Source organism: Hemitrygon akajei, chromosome 13 (assembly GCF_048418815.1).
Source record: "Hemitrygon akajei chromosome 13, sHemAka1.3, whole genome shotgun sequence".
NCBI classification, from domain to species: domain Eukaryota; kingdom Metazoa; phylum Chordata; class Chondrichthyes; order Myliobatiformes; family Dasyatidae; genus Hemitrygon; species Hemitrygon akajei.
Window position 1 is genome coordinate 46,342,330 of NC_133136.1, and position 20,310 is coordinate 46,362,639.

A 20,310-nucleotide genomic window follows, 5' to 3' on the forward strand; every position below is an offset into this window, starting at 1 on the left:
GTTCAAAAAAACAATATTAGTTGTCAATTTTCTGAAAGCACACGGAATCAGCTGATGGCCTTTCCTTCTCAGATTATGTATGCTGCTGTTTAAGCACATTCAAAAGAGCTCAGAGCAGGAAGTACTTTTGTATAGTAACACAAACAAAATGCTGGAGGAACTCAGCAGCTCAGGCAGCATCCATGAGTAAATAGTTGATGTTTCGGCCGAGACCCTTCTTCAGGACTGAGGAGGAAGGGGGGAGATGGCAGAATTAAAAGGTTGAGGGGAGGGGAAAGAGTATAGCTGGAAGGTGATAGGTGAAGCTGGGTGGGAGGGAAAGGTAAAGGGCTGGAGGAGAAAGAACCTGGTAGGAGAGGATTATAGGAGAATGGGAAGGAGGAGGGGGCCCATGGAGAAGTAACAGGGTGAGAAGAAGTAAAGATCAGAGTGGGGAATAGAGGAAGTGGGGATGGGGCATGGAATTTGTTTACTGGAAGGAAAAATTGGTATTCATGCCATCAGGTTGGAGGCTACCCCGGCTGAATTGCTGTTGCTCTGAGGGCGGTCTCACCCTGGCAGAAAAGGAGGCCATGGATTGACATGGCAGAACAGGAATGAGATTTGGAATTAAAATGTTTGGCCACCGGGAAGCCACACTTGTGATGGAAGGTGCGGATGTGCTCGGCCAAGTGGTCCCACAATTTACGACAGGTCTCACAAACGTAGACGAGGCTACATCGGGAGCGATAGATGACCCCAGAAGATTCGAAGGTGAAGTGTTGCCTCACCAGACCAGGAAGGACTGTTTGGGGCTCTGAATGGAAGTGAGGGAGGTGGTGTATGGGCAGGTGTGGCACTTAGGCCATTTGCAGAGATAAGTGCCGGGAGGGAATCGCAGAGGGAGCCAACCTCTGGAAAGCGGGGAGAAGAGGGAGGTAAAGATATGTTTAGTGGTAGGGTCCCTTTGGAGATGGCAGAAGTTGTTGGAGGATGATACATTGGATGCAGAGGCTGAAGTAGATAAGAAGAAGGAGGACTCTATCATTGTTAATGTGGTGGGAAGATGGGGTGAGTGCAGATGTATGGAAAATGGTTTAGATGCGGGTGAAGGCAACATCAAAAGTGGAGGAACGGAAACCTCACCGTTTAAAGGAGGAGGCCTAGGACAGAAAGCCATGTCCTTAGAACCGATACGGCAGAGACGAAGAAACTGAGAAAAGGGAATAGCATTTTTACAGGAGATAGTGTGGGAACAGATACAGTCGAGATAACCATGGGAGTTAGTAGGTTTATAAAACTAGACATCTCTAGTTTGTCTCCAGAGATGGAGACAGAGAGGTTGAGAAAGGGTAGGGAGGTGTCAGAGATGGACCAGGTGAATTTAAGGCACAGTGGAAATATGAGGCAAAATTGATCAAAATGAGAAGCTCAGCATGGGTGTGTGAAGCACTGCCAATATAGCAGAGGAAAAGTTGAGGAGAATAACCGGGGAAAGCTTCATACATTGATCCTTCTACATTGCCAATGAAGAGGTAGGCCTTGCTGGGGCCATTTTAGAGCCCATGGCTACCCTTTGAGTTTGGAGAAAGTGGGAGAAGCCAAAGGAAAAATTGTTCAGAGTGAGGACCAGTTCTGCCAGATGAAGGAGGGTGGTAGTGGAGGGGGATTGGTTGGCTCTTTTGTCAAGAAAGAAGCGGAGAGCTTTGAGGCCTTCTTCATGACAGATAGAAGTGTATAGTGACTGAACGTCCTTGGCGAAGATGAGGTGGTCAGGGCCAGGGAATTGAAATTTGCTGAGGAGACTGAGGGCACGAGAAGTGTCAGGGATGTGGATGGGAAGGAACTGAACCAAGGGGGTTAGAATAGAATTGAGATATGAGGACACAAGTTCAGTAGGGCAGGAAAAGGCAGAGACAATAGGCCTAACTGGACAGTCTGGTTTGTGGATCTTCAGTAGGAGGTGGAAGCCAGGTAAGGGGAACTATGAGTTTGGTGGCACCGGTCAGGAGTTCTCCAGAGTGGATAATGACAGTTATATTCCTGTAAGAAATAGGTTTTTCTTGCTACTGCTTATTTTAAAGTCTTTTTTTTTCCCATCCCAATTATCACAGACTGTAATGTGATTTATTTCATGGCGTGTGGCACAGATTACCGTAGATGTCGGATTATAAGCCGCTACTTTTTTCCCACATTTTGAACAGCTTTGAACACTGCGGCCTTTAATACGGAGCAGCTAATACATGATTTTTTTCATGCCGCCAAAAACATTTTGCCTCGTAACAGTAGACCAATAAAATTGATGAGTAGTTCACAGAGGTCCAATGAAATTGTATGATAAATCAAGCGCACTTTCACAATTAAATTATTGTAAATCAGTCATTTGTACTCACCCTCATCAACATGGAAAACACTCGAAGAAAAGCATTGTGCTGCCTTTATGGCAGTTATTTAGTTTATAATATTTTCGCTTAGTAATTCATTTTCTAGTTAAAGTTAGAACTGTTTTAACTATATTTGTTTTCTGTACTACATCGCGGGATGCTATGACGTCACACCCGGTTTCGCCGCGTCTTGTGGGAAAAATGCCGTTTGCGATAAACGGGACGGCGGGGGGCGAGCGGCGGAGCCAAAACGCTGCTTTTAAGTTAAAGGCGATCAATAACTTTTCCTGGTAGGCTGCAGTATATATATTTTTTACCAGTCGTTAGGAGATATTGGAATGTTGTTCAGTAAAAAAGTATACGCAACGTATATTTAAAAGTAGCCGCGTTACAGGCACGGTTCGAAAAAAAGCATTTGCAATATGTATTTGTTTATGTTACCATATGGATTTAATTAAAAGTTAAAAAATCCTCACGTGTAATATCTTTCTGTGTAAATATCTCATATTACAACGTGGGACACCTGCGGCCGAAAATCCGGTGCGGCCTAAAATCCGGTGCGGCCTGTACAAGTAAAAAATTCATTTTCTTTCTAAAATTAGAGCCAGCGGCTTTTAATCAGGTGCGCTCTGTAGTCCGGAATCTACGGTAATCACTTTCATTTACTGGAGCAGATTCTAAGATCTGAATGGATCTTACCCTAATGCTCTTAACAAGTTCTCTGGATAAAAGATGTCTTTAGTTATTATTTGAGGCTAAGGTGTACATTCAGCGGCCACTTTATCAGGTACAGCTGCACACCTACTCGTTAATGCAAATAATCAAGTGGTAATCACAGCTGCACACCTACTCGTTAATGCAGCCAATCACGTGGTAGCAACTCAATGCATAAAAGCATGCTGACATGGTCAAGAGGATCAGTTGTTGTGCAGACCAAACATCAGAATGGGGAAGAAATGTGATCAAAGTGATTTTGACTGTGGAATGATTCTTGGTGCCAGACAGGATGGTTTGAGTGTCTTAGAAATGTCTGGATTTCTGGGATTTTCATGCACAACAATCTCTAGAGTTTACATAGAATGGTGTGGGGGCTAAAACATCCTGTGAGCAGCAGTTCTGTGGGTGAAAATGCCTTGCTAATGAGAAAGGTCAGAGGAGAATGGGCAGACTAGTACAAGGAAGGCAACAGTTACTCAAATAACCATGCATTACAACAGTGGTGCGCAGAATGCAGAACACATTGAACTTTGAAGTGGATTGGCAACAGCAGCAGAAGACCACACTGGGTTCCACACCTGTACCTGTGAAAGTGACCACTGTGTGTAGTTGTCTTCAAATTAAGAGAAAAAAGGCAGCGCAAATCAGGTATAGGCAGGTGGGAATAAATGAAGTGCTTATGGAATTAAGAAATGCAAGAGAACACGAAAGAAAGGAATCAGGAGGGCTAAAAGAAGGCATGAGGTTGCCCTAGCAAACAACGTGAATGAGAATTCTAAGGGATTCTAGAGATTTGGTAAGAGCAAATGGATTATGTGACAAAATTGGTCCTCTGGAAGATTAGAATGGGAATTCATATGTGGAGTCAAAAGAGATGGAGGGAGATCTTAAATGTTTTTTTTAAATCTGTATTTACTCAGGAGATGGGTAGGGTCTATATAAGTGAGGCAAAACTATATTAACTTCATGGACCCTATGTAGATTACAGTGGAGGAGATGTTAGCTGTCCTGAGGCAAATTGGGATGGATAAATCCCCAGGTCCTGACAAGGTGTTCCCTCGGACCTGCGGGAGGCAAGTGCAATGGGTGAAATACCAGAGGATTGGAGGATAGCCAATGCTGTTCTGCTCTTTAAGAAAAGCTCTAAAAATAAACCAGGAAGTTATAGGCTGGTGAGCCTGGCATCAGTTGTGGGAAAGTTATTGGATGGTATTCTTAGGGACCAGATATATTAATATTTGGATAGACATGGACTGATTAAGGATCATCATCAAGGATTTGTGCATGGTAGGTCATGTCTAACCAATATTATAAAGATTTTCAAGGAAGTTGCCAGGGAATTTGATGAAGGCCAAATCGTGGATGTTGTCTGCATGGACTTTAAAAAGGCACTTGACAAGGTCCCACATGGGGTAGTAAATTGAATTAGACATTGGCTTTGTGGGAAAAGCCAGAGAATGGTAGTAGATGGTTGCCTCTTTGACAGGAGGCCTGTGACTAGTGGAGTGCTGCAGGGATTGGTGCTGGGTCCGTTGTTGTTTGTCACCTGTATCAACGATCTGGATGATAATATGATTAACTAGATTAGCAAATTTGCAGATGACACCAAGATTGGGCTGTAGCGGACAATGAGGAAGGCTATCATGGTTTGGAGCAGGATCTGGACCAGCAGAAGAATGAGGTGAAAAATGGCAGATGAAATTTAATGCAGACAGGTGTTACACTTTGGTAGGACCAAGCAGGATAGGTCCTACACAGTGAATGGTAGGACTGGGGAGTGCGGTAGAACAAAGGGATTTGGGACTACAAGTCCGTAATTCATTGAAGGTGGTGTAACAGGTAAATGTGATCATAAAGAAAGCTTTTGGCACATTGGCGTTCATAAATCAAAATATTGAGTACAGGAAATGGGGATGTTTTGAAGGCCTGATTTGAAGTATTGTGTGCAGTTTTGGTCACCTCCCTACAGGAAAGATGTAAATAAGGTGGAAAGAGTAGAGAGAAAATCTACAAGGATGTTGTGGGTCTCAAGGACCTGAGTTAAAAGGAAAGATTGAATAGATTAAGCCTTTATTCCTTGGAATATAGAAGATTGAGTGGATATTTGATCGACGTATACAAAATTATGAGATGTATAGATATGGTAAATATAAAAAGGCTTTTTCCACTGTGGTTGTGTGGGACTAACCAGAGGTCATGGGTTAAAGGTGAATGATGAAATGTTTAAGGAAACATACAGGGAAAATTCTTCACTTAGGAGATCATGAGTATGTGGAATGAGTTGCCAGCACAAGTGGTGCATGTGAGCTCTCTTTCAAGGTTTAAGAAAAGTTTGGCTAGGTACATGGATGGGCTAATTCACCCATCTCTTTATTTCTTTGTAAGTAAACTTTATTTAAACGAGCTTGCTTATTATTCCAAATATAAGATGTTAAAATTGAATCTAAAGAACCAAAGTAGGTCTTAGGAATAAAAATAGGTAAGGCCTTAAAGAGATATAAAAATTTAGGAAGAATCTTCATTTTAATCGAATTAATTCGGCCAATTAGGGATAAAGAAAGAGGAGACCATTTAGAAAGCGTCTTTTTCACATAATTCAATAAGGGGTTTAAGTTTTCTTTAAATAAATTCTTGAAGGTTTTAGTAATTGTTACACCTAAATATGTAAATTGACTTGTAACAACTTGGAACGGAAATTTGGCATTTGATGACATTAGGTCATTTAAAGAAAATAGCTCACTTTTATTTAAGTTCAGCTTATATCCTGAAAAAGAACTAAACTGGGAAATTAAAGAAAGAACCGAAGGTAAAGAGGTTTCAGTGTTAGAGATAAAAAGTAAAATATCATCAGCGCATAATGAAATTTTATGAGTCATACCTTCCCTTAGTATACCAGAAATGTCCTTAGATTCTCGAAATTCTATTGCTAAGGGTTCTATAGCTAAAGCAAAAAGTAAAGGACTAAGAGGGCAACCTTGTCTAGTTCCCCGCTGTAATTTAAAGGGCTTAGAAATTTGAGAGTTAGTAATAACCTGAGCGGTAGGAGACAAGTAAATTAATTTAACCCAACGAATAAAATTAGGCCCAAAATTAAACATTTCTAAGGTCTTAAAAAGATAATTCCACTCAATCCTATCAAAGGCTTTTTCTGATAATATGCTCTCTGATATTTTTTTGGATGGTGAATATATCACATTCAACAACCGACGTATATTAAAAAGTGAGTAATGATTTTTAATAAATCCTGTCTGGTCATGTGATATAATAGATGGTAAAATATTTTCAAGTCTTCGAGCTAAGATTTTGGATAAGATTTTTGCATCAACATTTAATAAAGAGATCAGTCTGTATGAAGAACATTCAGCTGGATTTTTTTTTAAGAATAAGAGAAGTAAAAGCTTCATAAAAAGATTGAGGGAGTTTACAAGTTTCTCAGAACTTTTTAGGGTCCAATTTGACCCAAATCCCCTTACTGCCTTGTTTGGTATTATTGCAGATGAAGATATAACTTTAAATACTTCTAACCTACAGGTTTTAGTTTTTACCTCTCTTTTAGCAAAGAGAGCAATCTTGCTTAAATGGAAGGAGTCTACCTCTCCTACACATCTTCAATGGTTACGTGATATTATGTCTTATTTAAATTTAGAAAAGATCCGCTGCTCAGTCTTAAAGTCGAAACAATTTTTTATGATATCTGGGGACCTTTCCTAAATTACTTTTCCAATTTATAAAGTTTAACAGTGCACAGACTTTTATGTATATTTTCATCTTCTCTTCTTAAGCGAATATGTTTTCTTTTCTAATTTATCCATTATCATCCATCAGCTTTTTTCTTTGGTAGTTGGTAGAGGGTTGACTTTTTTTTATATAAATTTTTTTTTTATGATGTATGACCTATCTTTAAATTTTTGATTACAGAGTGGTATACCTTTATGTGTTATGCTATAACATTTTGATCAATTTTATCACAATATCTGAATGTACACAAGTTATGTTGAGATGTATCTATGTGTTGCACTCTGTAAATTTTGTTTTTTTTTCTTTTGAATAAAAAATGTTGTAAAAAGAAAGGTACGTGGATGGTAGGGGTATGGAGGGCTAAGGTCCCAAAGCAAGTCGAGGGGAGTAAACATTTTAAATGGTTCAGCATGGATTAGATGGGCCAAAGCGCCTGCTTCTGTGCTGTACTTTTCTATGACTCTAAATTGGTGCAAAAATATTCTTATTACAATGACAAAGTTATTTGCTTCTGTCATATCCACATCTGAACACAACTGCTTCACAAAGTAAGTTCAAAGTAGATTTATTATCAAAGTACGCGTGCAGTGAAATATATATAGCTAGGGTGCCTAAGACTTTTGCACAGTACTGTATTTGGCAACATGAAGTGGAGAGCAATTTTGTAAATCTTGCGGGAGCAAAAGATGTTGGGAATGGCGAGGTTGGAGCGGCATAGAGGGTTGTGGACAAGTGGCAGGGAAGGAGTGCCAGGGTGGATGGTGGCAGTGAGACACCCAGGCAATGTCATTTGATTCTAAACAATTGGTTTATTGATCATTGCAGAATGTCCCTGTGGTGCTTCCCATTCCTGCCCTTCTCCATTCCCCTTTTCCCAACCATGATTCTCCTCTCCCTGCTCCCTTCCCATTCTCAGTCCACAATAGAGACCCATATCAGAATCAGGTTTATCATCACTCACGTGTCATGAAACTTGTTTTTTTTTTGTGTGGCAGCAGTACAGTGCAATACATAAAATTACTACTGTACTGTGCAAAAGTCTTAGGCACCCCATGTGACTTTTGCACAGTACTCTATTTCACAGTATATTACCCTGAGATTCATTTTCAAGGTAAGTAAATGGTAATAAATATCTGAAAAATACATAGTGGAAATAAATAACTTAATGTAAAAACAAAAACGTGGGAGTATGGAATCAGCCAGTTAGCATTTTGAAGAAAGACAGGTTAAAATTCTTAATGGCATTCAATTCTTTGCAGGAAAGTAAACTTTTTTTTTCCAATTATGAAATGCATCTTTTATTCATTATCTGTATTTTTGCTTCTGATTTTATTACATTCATATAAATGGAGATTTTTGTCTTTAAGCAACATTTGAATAGCAAACCATAAAAATTGAGCCTAAACAGATATTGAAAATGTGTTCTTTAATTGTAGTAATTCTGACAAGCTATTAAGGAAAATGCAGTATTTTCATAATGTATAATAAAGTCACACTGAAAAGTAAAATAATCTTCTCTATTAGCTATGTATGTGATAGTCATGTTTGGTGTTGATTTTTACCCCAATTATAGGACCTTTGTTCATGGTATTTTTAATTATACAAGCAGACAGTTCAATAAATAGCCTGACTTTTTAACTAGCTTCCACCTGTGATCAATCCTAAATATTATCTGGAACTCATTTTCCTCTTCGGAAGTCATTCTGGTCCAACACTGTTTAAACATTCAATTCTCATTTAGTCTCTGCTCTCTCAAATCTACAGTTAAAATGATTTCATGAGGAAAAGTACTTCACAAATGAGGGCCTTTAACAATTTTCATTTAATGGGTTCCAAATTGGCAACAATTTGCATACACAAGTCACACAGACTGGCTCATTGACAGGAGCACCAGCTAATGCCAGCTGGAAGTAGGCAAGTCATTATATCAATTGTTGCTTTAACATTTGACAAATTGGACATCACAGCTTCAGTGCCTACTCTTTCTTAATACTGTGTTGGTGAGCTTGTGTTCAAAACGGGGAACAATTCTTCAAGGACATGATCACTAATTGCAAGTTAGTCTCTGAAGGATTGCTACCAACCATTGCTCCAGTTCCTCACACATTCTCACTTTATAGAATTGTAGAACAAGGATTCATTATCGCTGTAAATGTTGACTGGATTCATCATGTATCTGATGCGTCTCACAGTCCGCCACTTGCCCCCACAGCTGTATCGCCATCATCCCACTGCTGTTTGTAAGGAGTACATACATTCTCCCCAAGATAGAGTTCAGATTTCCTCTCACAGTCCAAGGACTTGCTGGTTTTGTTAGGTTAATTGGTCATTGTAAATTGTCCCATGATTTGGCCAAGGTTAAACGGAGGGTTGCTGGGCTGTGACTCAGAGGGCTGGAAGGGCCTATTCTGCGCGGTATCTCAATAAATAAATAAATTTCATCATACATAGTGCGCCATTCAAGAAAATGCAGAGCATTCTAGCTGCAGCAGCTATGAGTGCTTTCATTCTGTGATAGTCCATTTCTCCACCTGCAGTTGGGCTCCCAACACCCAAAACCGAACCGATCCCGCCAATTATGAACTCTCTTTCAAGGACTCTTCAGCTCATGTTCTTCATATTTATTACTTGCTTGTTTGTTCCCTCTCTTTATATTTGCATAGTTTGTCTTTTCCACAGTTGTTGTTAGTCTGTCTTTGTGGTTTTTCATTGACTCTATTCAGTCTCTTCATTGTTGCCGTGAATGCTCACAAGGAAATGAATTTCAGGGTAGTATATGCTAACATTATTGTACTTTGATAATAAGTTGTCCTTTGATTTACCGTTCAAAGTAATGAGCTCACTTTTGATGACATAGTTCTATAGTCTGGTATGGAATCCCATACATACATGCTGCTGATGTGTAAGGAATGTTATGCACCATAAAAATTGAGGTGTGCTCAAATAATGATTCCACTGTATGGAGCATTCTACAGCAGCCAGTATTGTTTGACAGAAGATTCTCAAGGTTTATGGTCGATATGCCTTTTCCTCTAGAATCTCAGTGACGTGAACCACTGTTTGGTTCAAACAGTGAGTTTATATGTTTATCCCATTGATACTGCATCATTTGGATAAGATTGTATTTTGGCTTTAAAATAAGCATCACCAGAGCATATGAAAAGTATAAATTGGTCAGTTATGTACTGTAAGTCATAATTAATAACAGGTAATAATTGAATAATTGCTCTCAGAAAAACGATTCAAAATTATCTTTGTTTCTTCAATTGCAATTGAAACAACTCAGATAATAGAGTGAATATTTTGTGATTAGTTAATGTACATTCATGAGATACTCAAAGTATGGTGTAAATCAGAAAATGGATTGAGCTAAATAGAACATTTAAAATTGCTGTGGTTGGCAGTTTTTGGATAGAACTTTAATATGGCAGTAACAAAAATAATAAAAGCTGATGTCAACAAAAGTAAAAACTGTTGGGGAGTATTCTGCAGTTAAGTGAATATAGCAGATACTAATTCAAACAGGAATTAGTCTTCAGTTCTAAATGTGGATAGTAAATTGCAAATAGTAAACTGAAATCAAAAGCCCATTGAGATATGATTTGCAAACTGCTAAGACAATGGGGTTGTGTTAATTGGCCTGCATCATACCAGGCAACATGGATAATTAATAGTTTTTTGTGTACTCAGGATATTTGAGTACTCGGAGACAGTCCTGACAACTTTAATTTTGGGTGTCTGGCTTTCTGAATTCTGTCTTCAGAAGGTTTGGGTCTTTGATCATTCAGAGGTGTTTTCCACTGTAGGTATGTAATTCAAAGCCCAAAATATTGAAATAAATGATGTAATTGTAGTTATTGAAATTGTATTGAATCACCTGCTGTTATCTTTGACCTTAAGGCTATTAAAATGTGAGGTATTCTTGGGTTTTGTGAGCCTGTGACAAGAGGGTCTCGAGAATGATGTCTGCTTGTTGTGATGAATAAAGACTTGTATATCTCCAGCTTCAGTGTCTCTCAGGTGACTTTGATCACAGTCACAACAAAACAATGAATTGAAATTGTTTTATATGCAATAGAGCTGTTCTGCTTGAAAAGGTGAATTAATTACCATTCCAGTAGAGGTGGGGATTCATGTGGTAGAATGTCTTAAATCTAATGTTACTGTACTTACTGCACTGAAACATAATATCAGAGCTTTAGAATGGTCCACAGACTTGTATGAAATTATTAAGGCATTGAAATAATATTAAAAAATTGTGTATTTAGCTATTGGGTTTACAAGCATGCTTTTTCTAGGTAAAGAAGAAATATTCTGAGACAATTACTGGATGTAGAACGTACAACCAGGTAACTAACAACATGAGATAAGATTTCCTTTCTGTGGATTATGTAACAAAATCTACTGGCCATTCAAAACAAATAACATACAAAAAAAGGAGCGTTTTTCCTACAATAATTTTTGGCTAATTTTAAGATCCTCTGTTATGCTGCGTGTTGTTCAGAAGACAAGGACATTTACTTAACATAATTTTCTTGACAATTGAGGTTACTGGCATTCATTTAAATATACCGATGATGTAATATAAAAGATGCTAATTCTTTTTGTAACATGTTCACTTGTGTTAAGACCATAAAATATGGGGGCAGGATTAGGCAATCAAATCTGCTTGCCATTTCATCATGGCTGATCCATTCCCCTCTCAACTCCATTCTCCTGTCTTCTCCTTATCACCTTTCACACTTCATCTCTGTTTAAATGGACGTCCCTTTATTTTGAAGCTGTGCACTCTAGTCCTAGATTTCCTCACCAGAGGAAACATCCTATTCACTTTCATTCTATCTAGGCCTTTCAACATTCGATTGGTTTTAATGAGATTTCTGCCCCCCCTCCCCCCCCCATCTTCTAAATTCAATTGAGAACAGGCCTGGAGCCTTGAAATGCTGCTCATATGATAACTCTTTTATTCCACAGGTCATTCTTGTGAGCCTCCTCTACACCTTCTCCAATGCCAGCACATTCCTCCTTAAACAAGGGGCCCAAAACTTCACACAATACTCCAAGTGAGGCCTCATCAGTGTCTTAGAAAGGATCAGCATTACATCCTTGCTTTTATATTCTAGTCCTCTTGAAATGAATGAGAACATTGCATTTGTCTTCCTCACCACTGATTCAACCTGCAAATTAATTTTTAGGGAATCCTGCATGCGGGCTCCCAAAAATCTTTGTTATGTTTTGTAACTTCAAAACATTAAACTAATTGAAAGGAAGACGTGGGAATCTGGGAATGCAGATATAACTTTGTGTTTACTTTAAGCGAGGTGCACACTTATCACATGATGGTGTGATTACGTATGCAATTCATATATTTGTACATATAATTCATGAATTATTTCAATGAACAAGAATGCTTAATCAACCAATTAATTACTCTAATATTAAATACACAACACTCCTCCCTACTTAACTATAAATTCCAACTCAGTAGAGAATACATCTCAACTATATACTCAATATACTACATAACACAACTACTATACTATACAGGCATCCACAGCATAGTAAAATTTAAATTGTCCCATTCTGGTCTAAAGATTTAATTGCTGTGGAGGATATCTTACTCTTGTGGAATAATGTCTTTCTTGACAAAGAGGACCACTCTGTTTGGCAGGTGAAACTTGTGGCATTGAAAACAATCTCAGGTTCTGGTGTCTCCTCTGTGGTGGTTGTAGAAGTTGATTCTAAGACTGCAAAAAGTGGTTCTGACAGTTCTGGATGCCTTTCTTCATCCTTTTTCTTCCTCTAGTTTGTTCATCTTGATCCTGGGAATATACAGTGCCTATAAAATGTATTCACCTTCTTGTAAGTTTTTGTGTTTTATTGAATCACAGTGGATTTAATTTGGCATTTTGACATGATCAACAGAAAGACTCTTTTGTGTCAAAGTGAGAAGAGATCTCTACAAAGTGATTAAATTAATTACAAAATTGGATCGAGGTCTGTACTCTGAGTTGACCACTCCAGGACATTATTTTGTTGTTTTTAAGCCAGTCTTGTGTAGCTTTGGCTTTATGCTTGGGATTATTTGCTTGCTGGAAAACAAATCTTCTCCCAAGTTGCAGTTCTCTTGCAGACTGCATCTAGTTTTCCTTTAGAGTTTCCTTATATTTTGTTGCATTAATTTTACCCTCTACCTTCACAAGCCTTCCAGCACCTGCTACATGAAGTATCTCCACAGCATGATGCAACCACCACCATGCTTCGTGGTAGAGATGGTGTGTTTTTGATGATGTGTGGTGATTAGTTTGATGGCCAAAAAGATCAATTTTGGTTTCATCAGACTGTAGAACCTTCTTCTAGCTGACTTCAGAGACTTCCAGCAAAGTCTAGCTGAGATTTCATGTGAGTTTTTTTTCAACAGTGGTTTTCTCTTTGCCACTCTCCCTTAATGCTGTGACTGGTGAAACACCTGGGCAACAGTTGTTGTATGTGCGGTTTCTCCCATCTCAGCCACTGAAGATTGTAACTGCTCCAGAGCTGGCATAGGTCTCTTGGTGGCCTCTCTTAATATACCCCTTCTTGCACGGTCTTTTTGAGGACGGCCTGCTCTAGGCATATTTACAGCTGTGCCATGTTCTTTCCATTTCTTGAGGATTGACTTAACTATACTCCAAGGGATATTAAGTGATTTGGAAATTTTCTTGTATCCATCTCCTAACTTCTGCTTTTCAATAACCTTTTTGCGGAGTTGCTTGGAGTTTTCTTTTGTCTTCATGTGTGGTTTTTGCCAGGATACTGACTCGCCAGCAGTTGGACGTTTAGATACTGGTGCATTTTTACTACAATCAATTGAAATACCTTGACTGTGCACTGTGATCTTTTAACTAATCATATCTCTTCTAAAACCAATTGGCTGCACCAATGACTCTATGGTGTGTCATATTAAAGGGGTAGAATACTTAGACAATCAATTACTGTATTTTTGTGTATTTGTAATAATTTAGATCACTTTGTAGAGATCTGTTTTCACTTTGACACGAAATAATCTTTTTCTGTTGATCAGTGTCAAAAAATGGAAATTAAATCCACTATGATTTAATGTTATAAAACAATAAATCATGAAAACTTCCAAGGGGGGGGTGAATTTTTTTTTTATAGGTCTGTACATTTAGTTCAATGGAATCTTCTCTTATTAGTCTTTCTATTTGCTCCCTTTACGATCTGATCTCTCCTTGGTTTCTTCATCCACAGCATCATTTGAAGAATCCTCTGTTTTCGTATCTCCATTGATTCCTTTCTTCTTAGCCTTTCATTCCCCCAGCTGGGCTTTGGTCTTTGCATCTACGTTTACAAGGAGCTGTTTGTCTCCCACTTGAAGTTCATGCAATAAGCCTAATGCATGCAGAGTAGACTCTGGTTCTTTATACTCACAGAAAGCCAAATGCTTGCATCTTTCCTGAAGCTCCTTGAACTTTCTACGTGCTTAAAAACAGGTCACATTTCACAAATAACTGCCTGATTAACATATCAGAAGCTTTCTCGGATATGTTGCCTACAAAAACTCTTGTAGTCGAACTAATGCTTTTGTCACTTTCACAACTCCTCTGAGCAGCTGATGCACTATCAATAACTCTCTGAGATGTGAGGCGAGATATCAGCTTTTATTGACTGGAAGAAAGAACAAGCAGTAGTTGACCACCATACTACATCCTGGAGACTGAGGGCTGGGCTCAGGCCTCAATCGCCTTTATACTGGGGTCTGTGGGAGGAGCCACAGGAGCAGTCAGCAGGGGGGGCGTGTCCAGACAGGTACATGTAGTTCACCACATTAGCGTTGTCCTTCTTTGGTAAAAATGCTTTCCAACTGGATGCACAGAGGTTGGCACCAACACCTGTTTGTCCTCTGATGGGCAATGGTTCATGGTGGTTGGCATGGAGACAGTTGGGCCATCATCTAATACCTTTCTTAATTCACATTCAGATAGCAAGGGATGTGGCGTGCAAATTGTGGATGGATCTCCAGTCAAGTTGTAGTTTTCTAGCCAATTACATCCCCACGTTGCTGGTCCTCCTCATCATCCAAATGTTGACCTACGATGTGGCTGTTGGTAGTTGCATTTCACTATTACTATGCCATTCCCACAAGAGTTATCTTGTGTTCAGTATTAGTTCTTAGTTGGATACTTGCAGGCTTCAGTTTAATATCTTTGAAATGCTGTTTCAACTCATTTTGTAGAATTACTAAAATGGCTGAACCGGTGTCTTAATTTCATTTTAATTAATTTGCCGTTCACTTCTGGTGTAAGCCATATTGCTTGTCTATTATTAATTTTTGCACTGTAAATAGCAAGGTTACACAGTCCTGTGATTTTTTTTTTCATCATTATCAAAGTTTTCATCAACAGCATGCTGGTCAGTGTCCTTTTGCAACTGCAACTTGACTTTTTAGCTGTCTTTTCTCTGCAGTCCACTTATTTTTGTCTGCCCGATATCCTCTTTGTATGTGTCCTACTTTGTTGCACTTTCTGCAAGTTTTGCCTTTAAACCTGCATTGGTGTGCTGTATGTGAACCCCTGTCACAACGGTAGCACAATTTGTCAGCCAGGCTAGTATCTGTTTAGATGTCTCAATTTTGTTCATGCTCAGTTTCATTCCTGACTGCAACTCAATTGGTTCTCTGTGTGTGGTTTCCATTGAAACAGTGATTTCAATGGCTGTCTTAAATGAAAGTCGTGCTTGAGTTAGGAGATGTTTTTGAATACTTTCTTGTAACATTCCACAAACTAAACTATCAATCTCTCAGAACATTAAGTTGAATATGGAACTGATAATGCTCAGAAAGCTTCTTTAATTCAGTGACATATGCTGAAATGGACTCTGCTCCATTTGATTTTGCTTATTAAATCTAAAGCATTCTACAATCAACAATGCCTTTGTTTCTAAATGTTTCTCCGTTACTTTCACAATATCATCAAAGCTCATTTCCGCTGGTTTGGTTGGAGCAGTTAAACTTTGAAGCAAAATGTAAGCAGCAAAATTGGTACTTGATTCTCATTGGGTATTTAATTTGCTTCAAAATATTGTTTAATTAGCTGCGTATGCATGTTCCAGTTATCTTTTGTGTGATCAAACTTATCAATCTTTCCAATGTAGCCAGCCATTTCTGCTTTTATTCATGATTATTATTACTCACTCTTTATGAACCTACAAATTCTTCAGCTTTCTTCTTTTATTTTAACTCAACAGTCTATGCATATGCTGTGCTGTTCTTTTAGTTTGCATGTCTGGTTCTGCTTTAACAGGTCGGTAGACTCCTTGTGTTTTTAAAAATTCCTCATCATGAATGTTATGTCTTGTAATTTCAAAACATTAAACTAATTCAAAAGAAAACATGGGAGTTCAGGAATGTGGGTCTAACTTTGTGGTTACTTTAAGCTAGGCGTGCACGTATCATGTCATAACATGATGACTTCCCAACACTGCCTTCCATCTGCCACCCCTTTGTTCATTCTTCTAATCTGTACAAGTCCTTTTGCAGCCTCTCTGCTTCCTGAACACTATTTTCCCCTCCATCTGTCTTTATATTGTCTGCAAACTTGGCCACAAAGCCATTGATTTCATCATCTAAATCGTTGACCTACGACGTAAAAAAAGAAATGGCCTCAAAACAGAATCCTGTGGGACACTAGTAGTCACTGGCAGTCAATCCCAAAAGAATCCCTTTTTCCCCACTCTTTGTCTCCTGCCAATCAACCAATGCACTGCCCATGCTGGTATCATTGCTGTAATACCATGGGCTCTTGTCTTGTTTAACAGCCTCAGGTGTGGCACCTTGTCAAAGGCCTTCTGAAAATCGAAATACCCAACATCTACCAATTCTCCTTTGTCTATCCTGCTTGTTATTTCTTCAGAGAATTCCAACAGATTTGTCAAGCAAGACTTTCCCTTGAGGAAACCATGCTGACTTTGACCTAATTTATCATGTGTCTCCAAGTAGCCCAGAACCACAATCTTAACAGTCAACTCCAACATCTTCCCACCCACTGAGGTCAGGCTAACTGGTCTATAATTTCTGTGCTCAATAATAATAGTCCTACTAGACTATTTGTGTCATTTGTGTCGCAGTTGATTGATAGCTACTTTGATTTCAGAAGTCTTAACATGTGGGTAACCTCAAGAGGTTCTCTCTTATGTGTTCTTTTGAACCAAAACTAATGAGGTTTGGATCTGAGTTTGAAAATCTAGTTCAATGGTACCATAAAAACAACCTCTCAATGTCAGAGAAACCAAGGAACTGATTATTGCCTACAGGAAGAAGAAGCTGTTGATCCACGAGCCAGTCTTCATTAAGGGATTGGAAATGGGGAGGGTCAGGAACTTTGTTAAGTTTCTTGGTGTTACCATTATCGGAGGATCTGTCCTGGGAGTAGCATGTAAGTTCCATCATTTAAAAAAAAAAGAATGACAGGCCTCCTTCTTTCTTGGAAGTTGCATAGATTCAGCATGTCATCTGAAACTTTGACAAATTTCTATTGATGCAAAGGGGAGAGTATCCTGACTGGTTGCATCATGGCCTGGTATGGAAACATCAATGCCCAGAAATGGGAAAGTCTAGAAAACATGGTGGATACAGCCCAGTCCATTACAGAAAGTTCTCCCCAATTGCTAAACACATTTACTAGGAACACTGCCAGAAGAAAGCAGCATCCACCATCAAGAATCCCCATCATCCAGGCCATACTCTGTTGTCACTACTACTGTCGGGCAGGAGGTACAGGAACCTTGGGATCCACACCACCAGGTTCAGGAACACTTATTGCCCTACAACTATCAGACTCCTGAACCAATTGGATAACTTCACTTACATCAATGCTAAACTGTCTCTACAACATATAGATTCACTTCCACAGACTCTACAACTCAGTATTTATTTACTTTAAAAAATTATTTACGTGATTTCTCTTCATTTGCACATTGCTGATGCAGTAACAGCTTCACATGAGTCTATTTCTGTAGGACGGGTGTTAGTAGCTGGAATGTTATTGCTGACCCATTTCTTCATGTATGGATAAATGGAATTAGCTGAACACTGGGACCATTGAGAACAGGGAGCCCAGGAGTCTGAAACACATCTGCTGAGCACTTTTTGATAGCAGTCTTGTGTTTTGCAATATGCCACGACCATTGATGATGGGGACATCCATGGATCAGTCTTGTGTTGCAATATGCCGCTACCATTGACGATGGGGACATTCATAGAGCTTCCTAATGCTGCTTAATCTCTTGCACCATTCGTCCCTGGAAGAAATAGGTGTGCAGGCATTTTGTCTGATCCACTGGTTGTGGAAATTCTTGCCTCTTTCTATGCCATGCTGTTCCTGCTCTTTAGCAAATGTATAGTCTTGTGCCACGTTTTCACCAGTTTGGTCTCAGAGATTTCTGTTGCACTTTGTGTCATTCTGCATGGATGAAATGGACTAATTCCTGTCTGGTTATGGAGAGGAGAGGGAGCCCAGGCTGGCAGCAGCTTGTGTTATTTTTGTGAAGCTTGATGTGGCACTCCCTCTGCTTTTTGCACCACAGATAATTTTGAAAATACCTGTTTAGTAATTTTTTTAAGTGAGACTTTCTTAAGGAGGGTACATTTATATATTTATCATTACTCTGTGGTTAAGTTGTTCACAGCAGCAAATGCAAATTTTGACCATCCACGTAATGTAGAAGAATATTGTCCTCAGTGTCGTGGCCTTCACATGGCCGCTAATCGTAAAATAAGCTGGTAGAAAACTTCTAGTTTGAATTAATCTTTTAAGGGACAGTGCTTATTTTTCTAATATAAATTGCCAGCAGCTTGCTGCAATGCTGATTGTGCTTTGTGACTCTGTGTTAACAGTTTCATGGATGAACAATTCCATGCAGTTCTCAGCAGCTGCTGGTGCGGTTTGCTATTTGCCTGAGGCTGGTGGGAGGGGAGAGTCTCACGTAGAGAATAAATATCTCAATACTATATTGATGTAGTTGTGAGTCATAGAGAGGCTGTTACTGCAGAACATTCTGCTTCATGCAGCCTCAGTTGAATAAAATTCTAGTCATCGTATGTATGCGTGCACGCACACACACACACAAGTCTTTGAAGATTTTATTTATATTTGCATCTCTGGGATCGATGTCCATGCTCTCAGGAATTCAGCTAACGCATAGTGTGGAGAGTGGGTGGTGAGTCCGAAGATCTGATGCTGATGGTTGGGGCATTTGATGTTTGCAAATGTGAATGGATTGGAAAGCTTCATCTACACTTTGCAGTCTGCGTGTAAACCTGGAGATTGCCAGGCTGAGAAATGCTGCTTCTGATTACACACTGTAGCAATATTTGCCTCTCTATTAGCTCTTTGTGCTGCGAACTGAACTGAGAAACACTAATGCCCGAGTTCTTTGATCTGAGGGATCAATGATTTAATGCTTGGACTGATGCCTGGTGCCAGTGCTGTTTTTCTTCAGAGTGCTACATGCCATTGCAGTAACAACCAACAACTGTATAGCTGCAACTATAATGAAAGTAAGCAGAACAGAAACCCAGGTCTTGTAGTAATAGGGTAAGTGCAAAATACTTCCAGTGAGTAATAAATTTTACTGGATCTTTGGAAAAGCTTTATGCATCTTACACAACAGGTATGCAAAATATTAATAGCCAAAGAGTCATTAACTGTTGATGTGCCATTTTAATACACTGTATTTGTTGCTCAAGTCAAATTGGGGAAGTATGTTCTTTAAGTGATTTGTTCTCTAATGTTTACAAGGGGCTATCTGTTATCTCCTAAAGCATGACTTTTGAAGATTTACTGAATAGGACTGTTCCATGTAAAAGATCTGCAAATTTCTCCTTTACTGTCTCTGGTAAAGTTCTCTCATTATTTCATAACTAATACACCTAAATGTTACTGTTTTTTAAAGTCTTTCACAATGTTGACTAGTTTTGAAAAACATAGGAAAAAAGGCACACAAGTGTATTATAATTTGACAAAGAACACACTACCTCAAATGAAAATCTCAGACTAGAAATTTTTTCACACAGGAAGGTGTGTGCCAAAATACTACAGTGCCATGTCAGTTTATCTGGGTCTTCAGGGGAAATAAATTTCAAAAGAGCACAATTCTTTGGTCTTTCGCACTGCCATGCACAATGGTTGATCATAATGTCTTGAAAAATGCTGCTTACTTGTGGAGTGATCCATTCTGGTAGAAGTTGTGGCTCAGAGGGGAGACGTAGTGAAATGTTTTTTGAGTTACCTCCTACTAGGAATATTGAGTTGAACACAAATTGGCACTTGACTGGATATCAGGGTGTAAAAGTTGGAATTGGAGCTGACAACTGATTGAAGGGATTGGTGTTGGGAGTTGACTTATTCCAACAATAGTAGAAGCTGTTGCCTGCGTTTTACTGCTTGCATCTGATCCACTGGTGTATCAAAGAATCTATTGTTGCCTTTCATTG

The 20,310-nt window shown here is 39.0% G+C and overlaps 1 protein-coding gene across 3 annotated transcripts in view; it reads left to right on the plus strand.

Moving 5' to 3' along the window:
* The window catches only part of fam149a (family with sequence similarity 149 member A), a 93,825-nt gene that overhangs the window by 21,452 nt on the left and 52,063 nt on the right, over positions 1–20,310 (plus strand). The window contains exon 1 of one of the 3 annotated variants that reach the window (XM_073064539.1): positions 18,853–19,411. The exons of the other annotated variants lie outside the window; for them this stretch is intronic. Within the exon in view, the coding sequence (XP_072920640.1) occupies positions 19,275–19,411 (137 nt within the window). The 5' untranslated portion in view covers positions 18,853–19,274. Of the gene's footprint in view, positions 1–18,852; positions 19,412–20,310 lie in introns of those variants that run through there. 3 annotated transcript variants of the gene reach the window in all.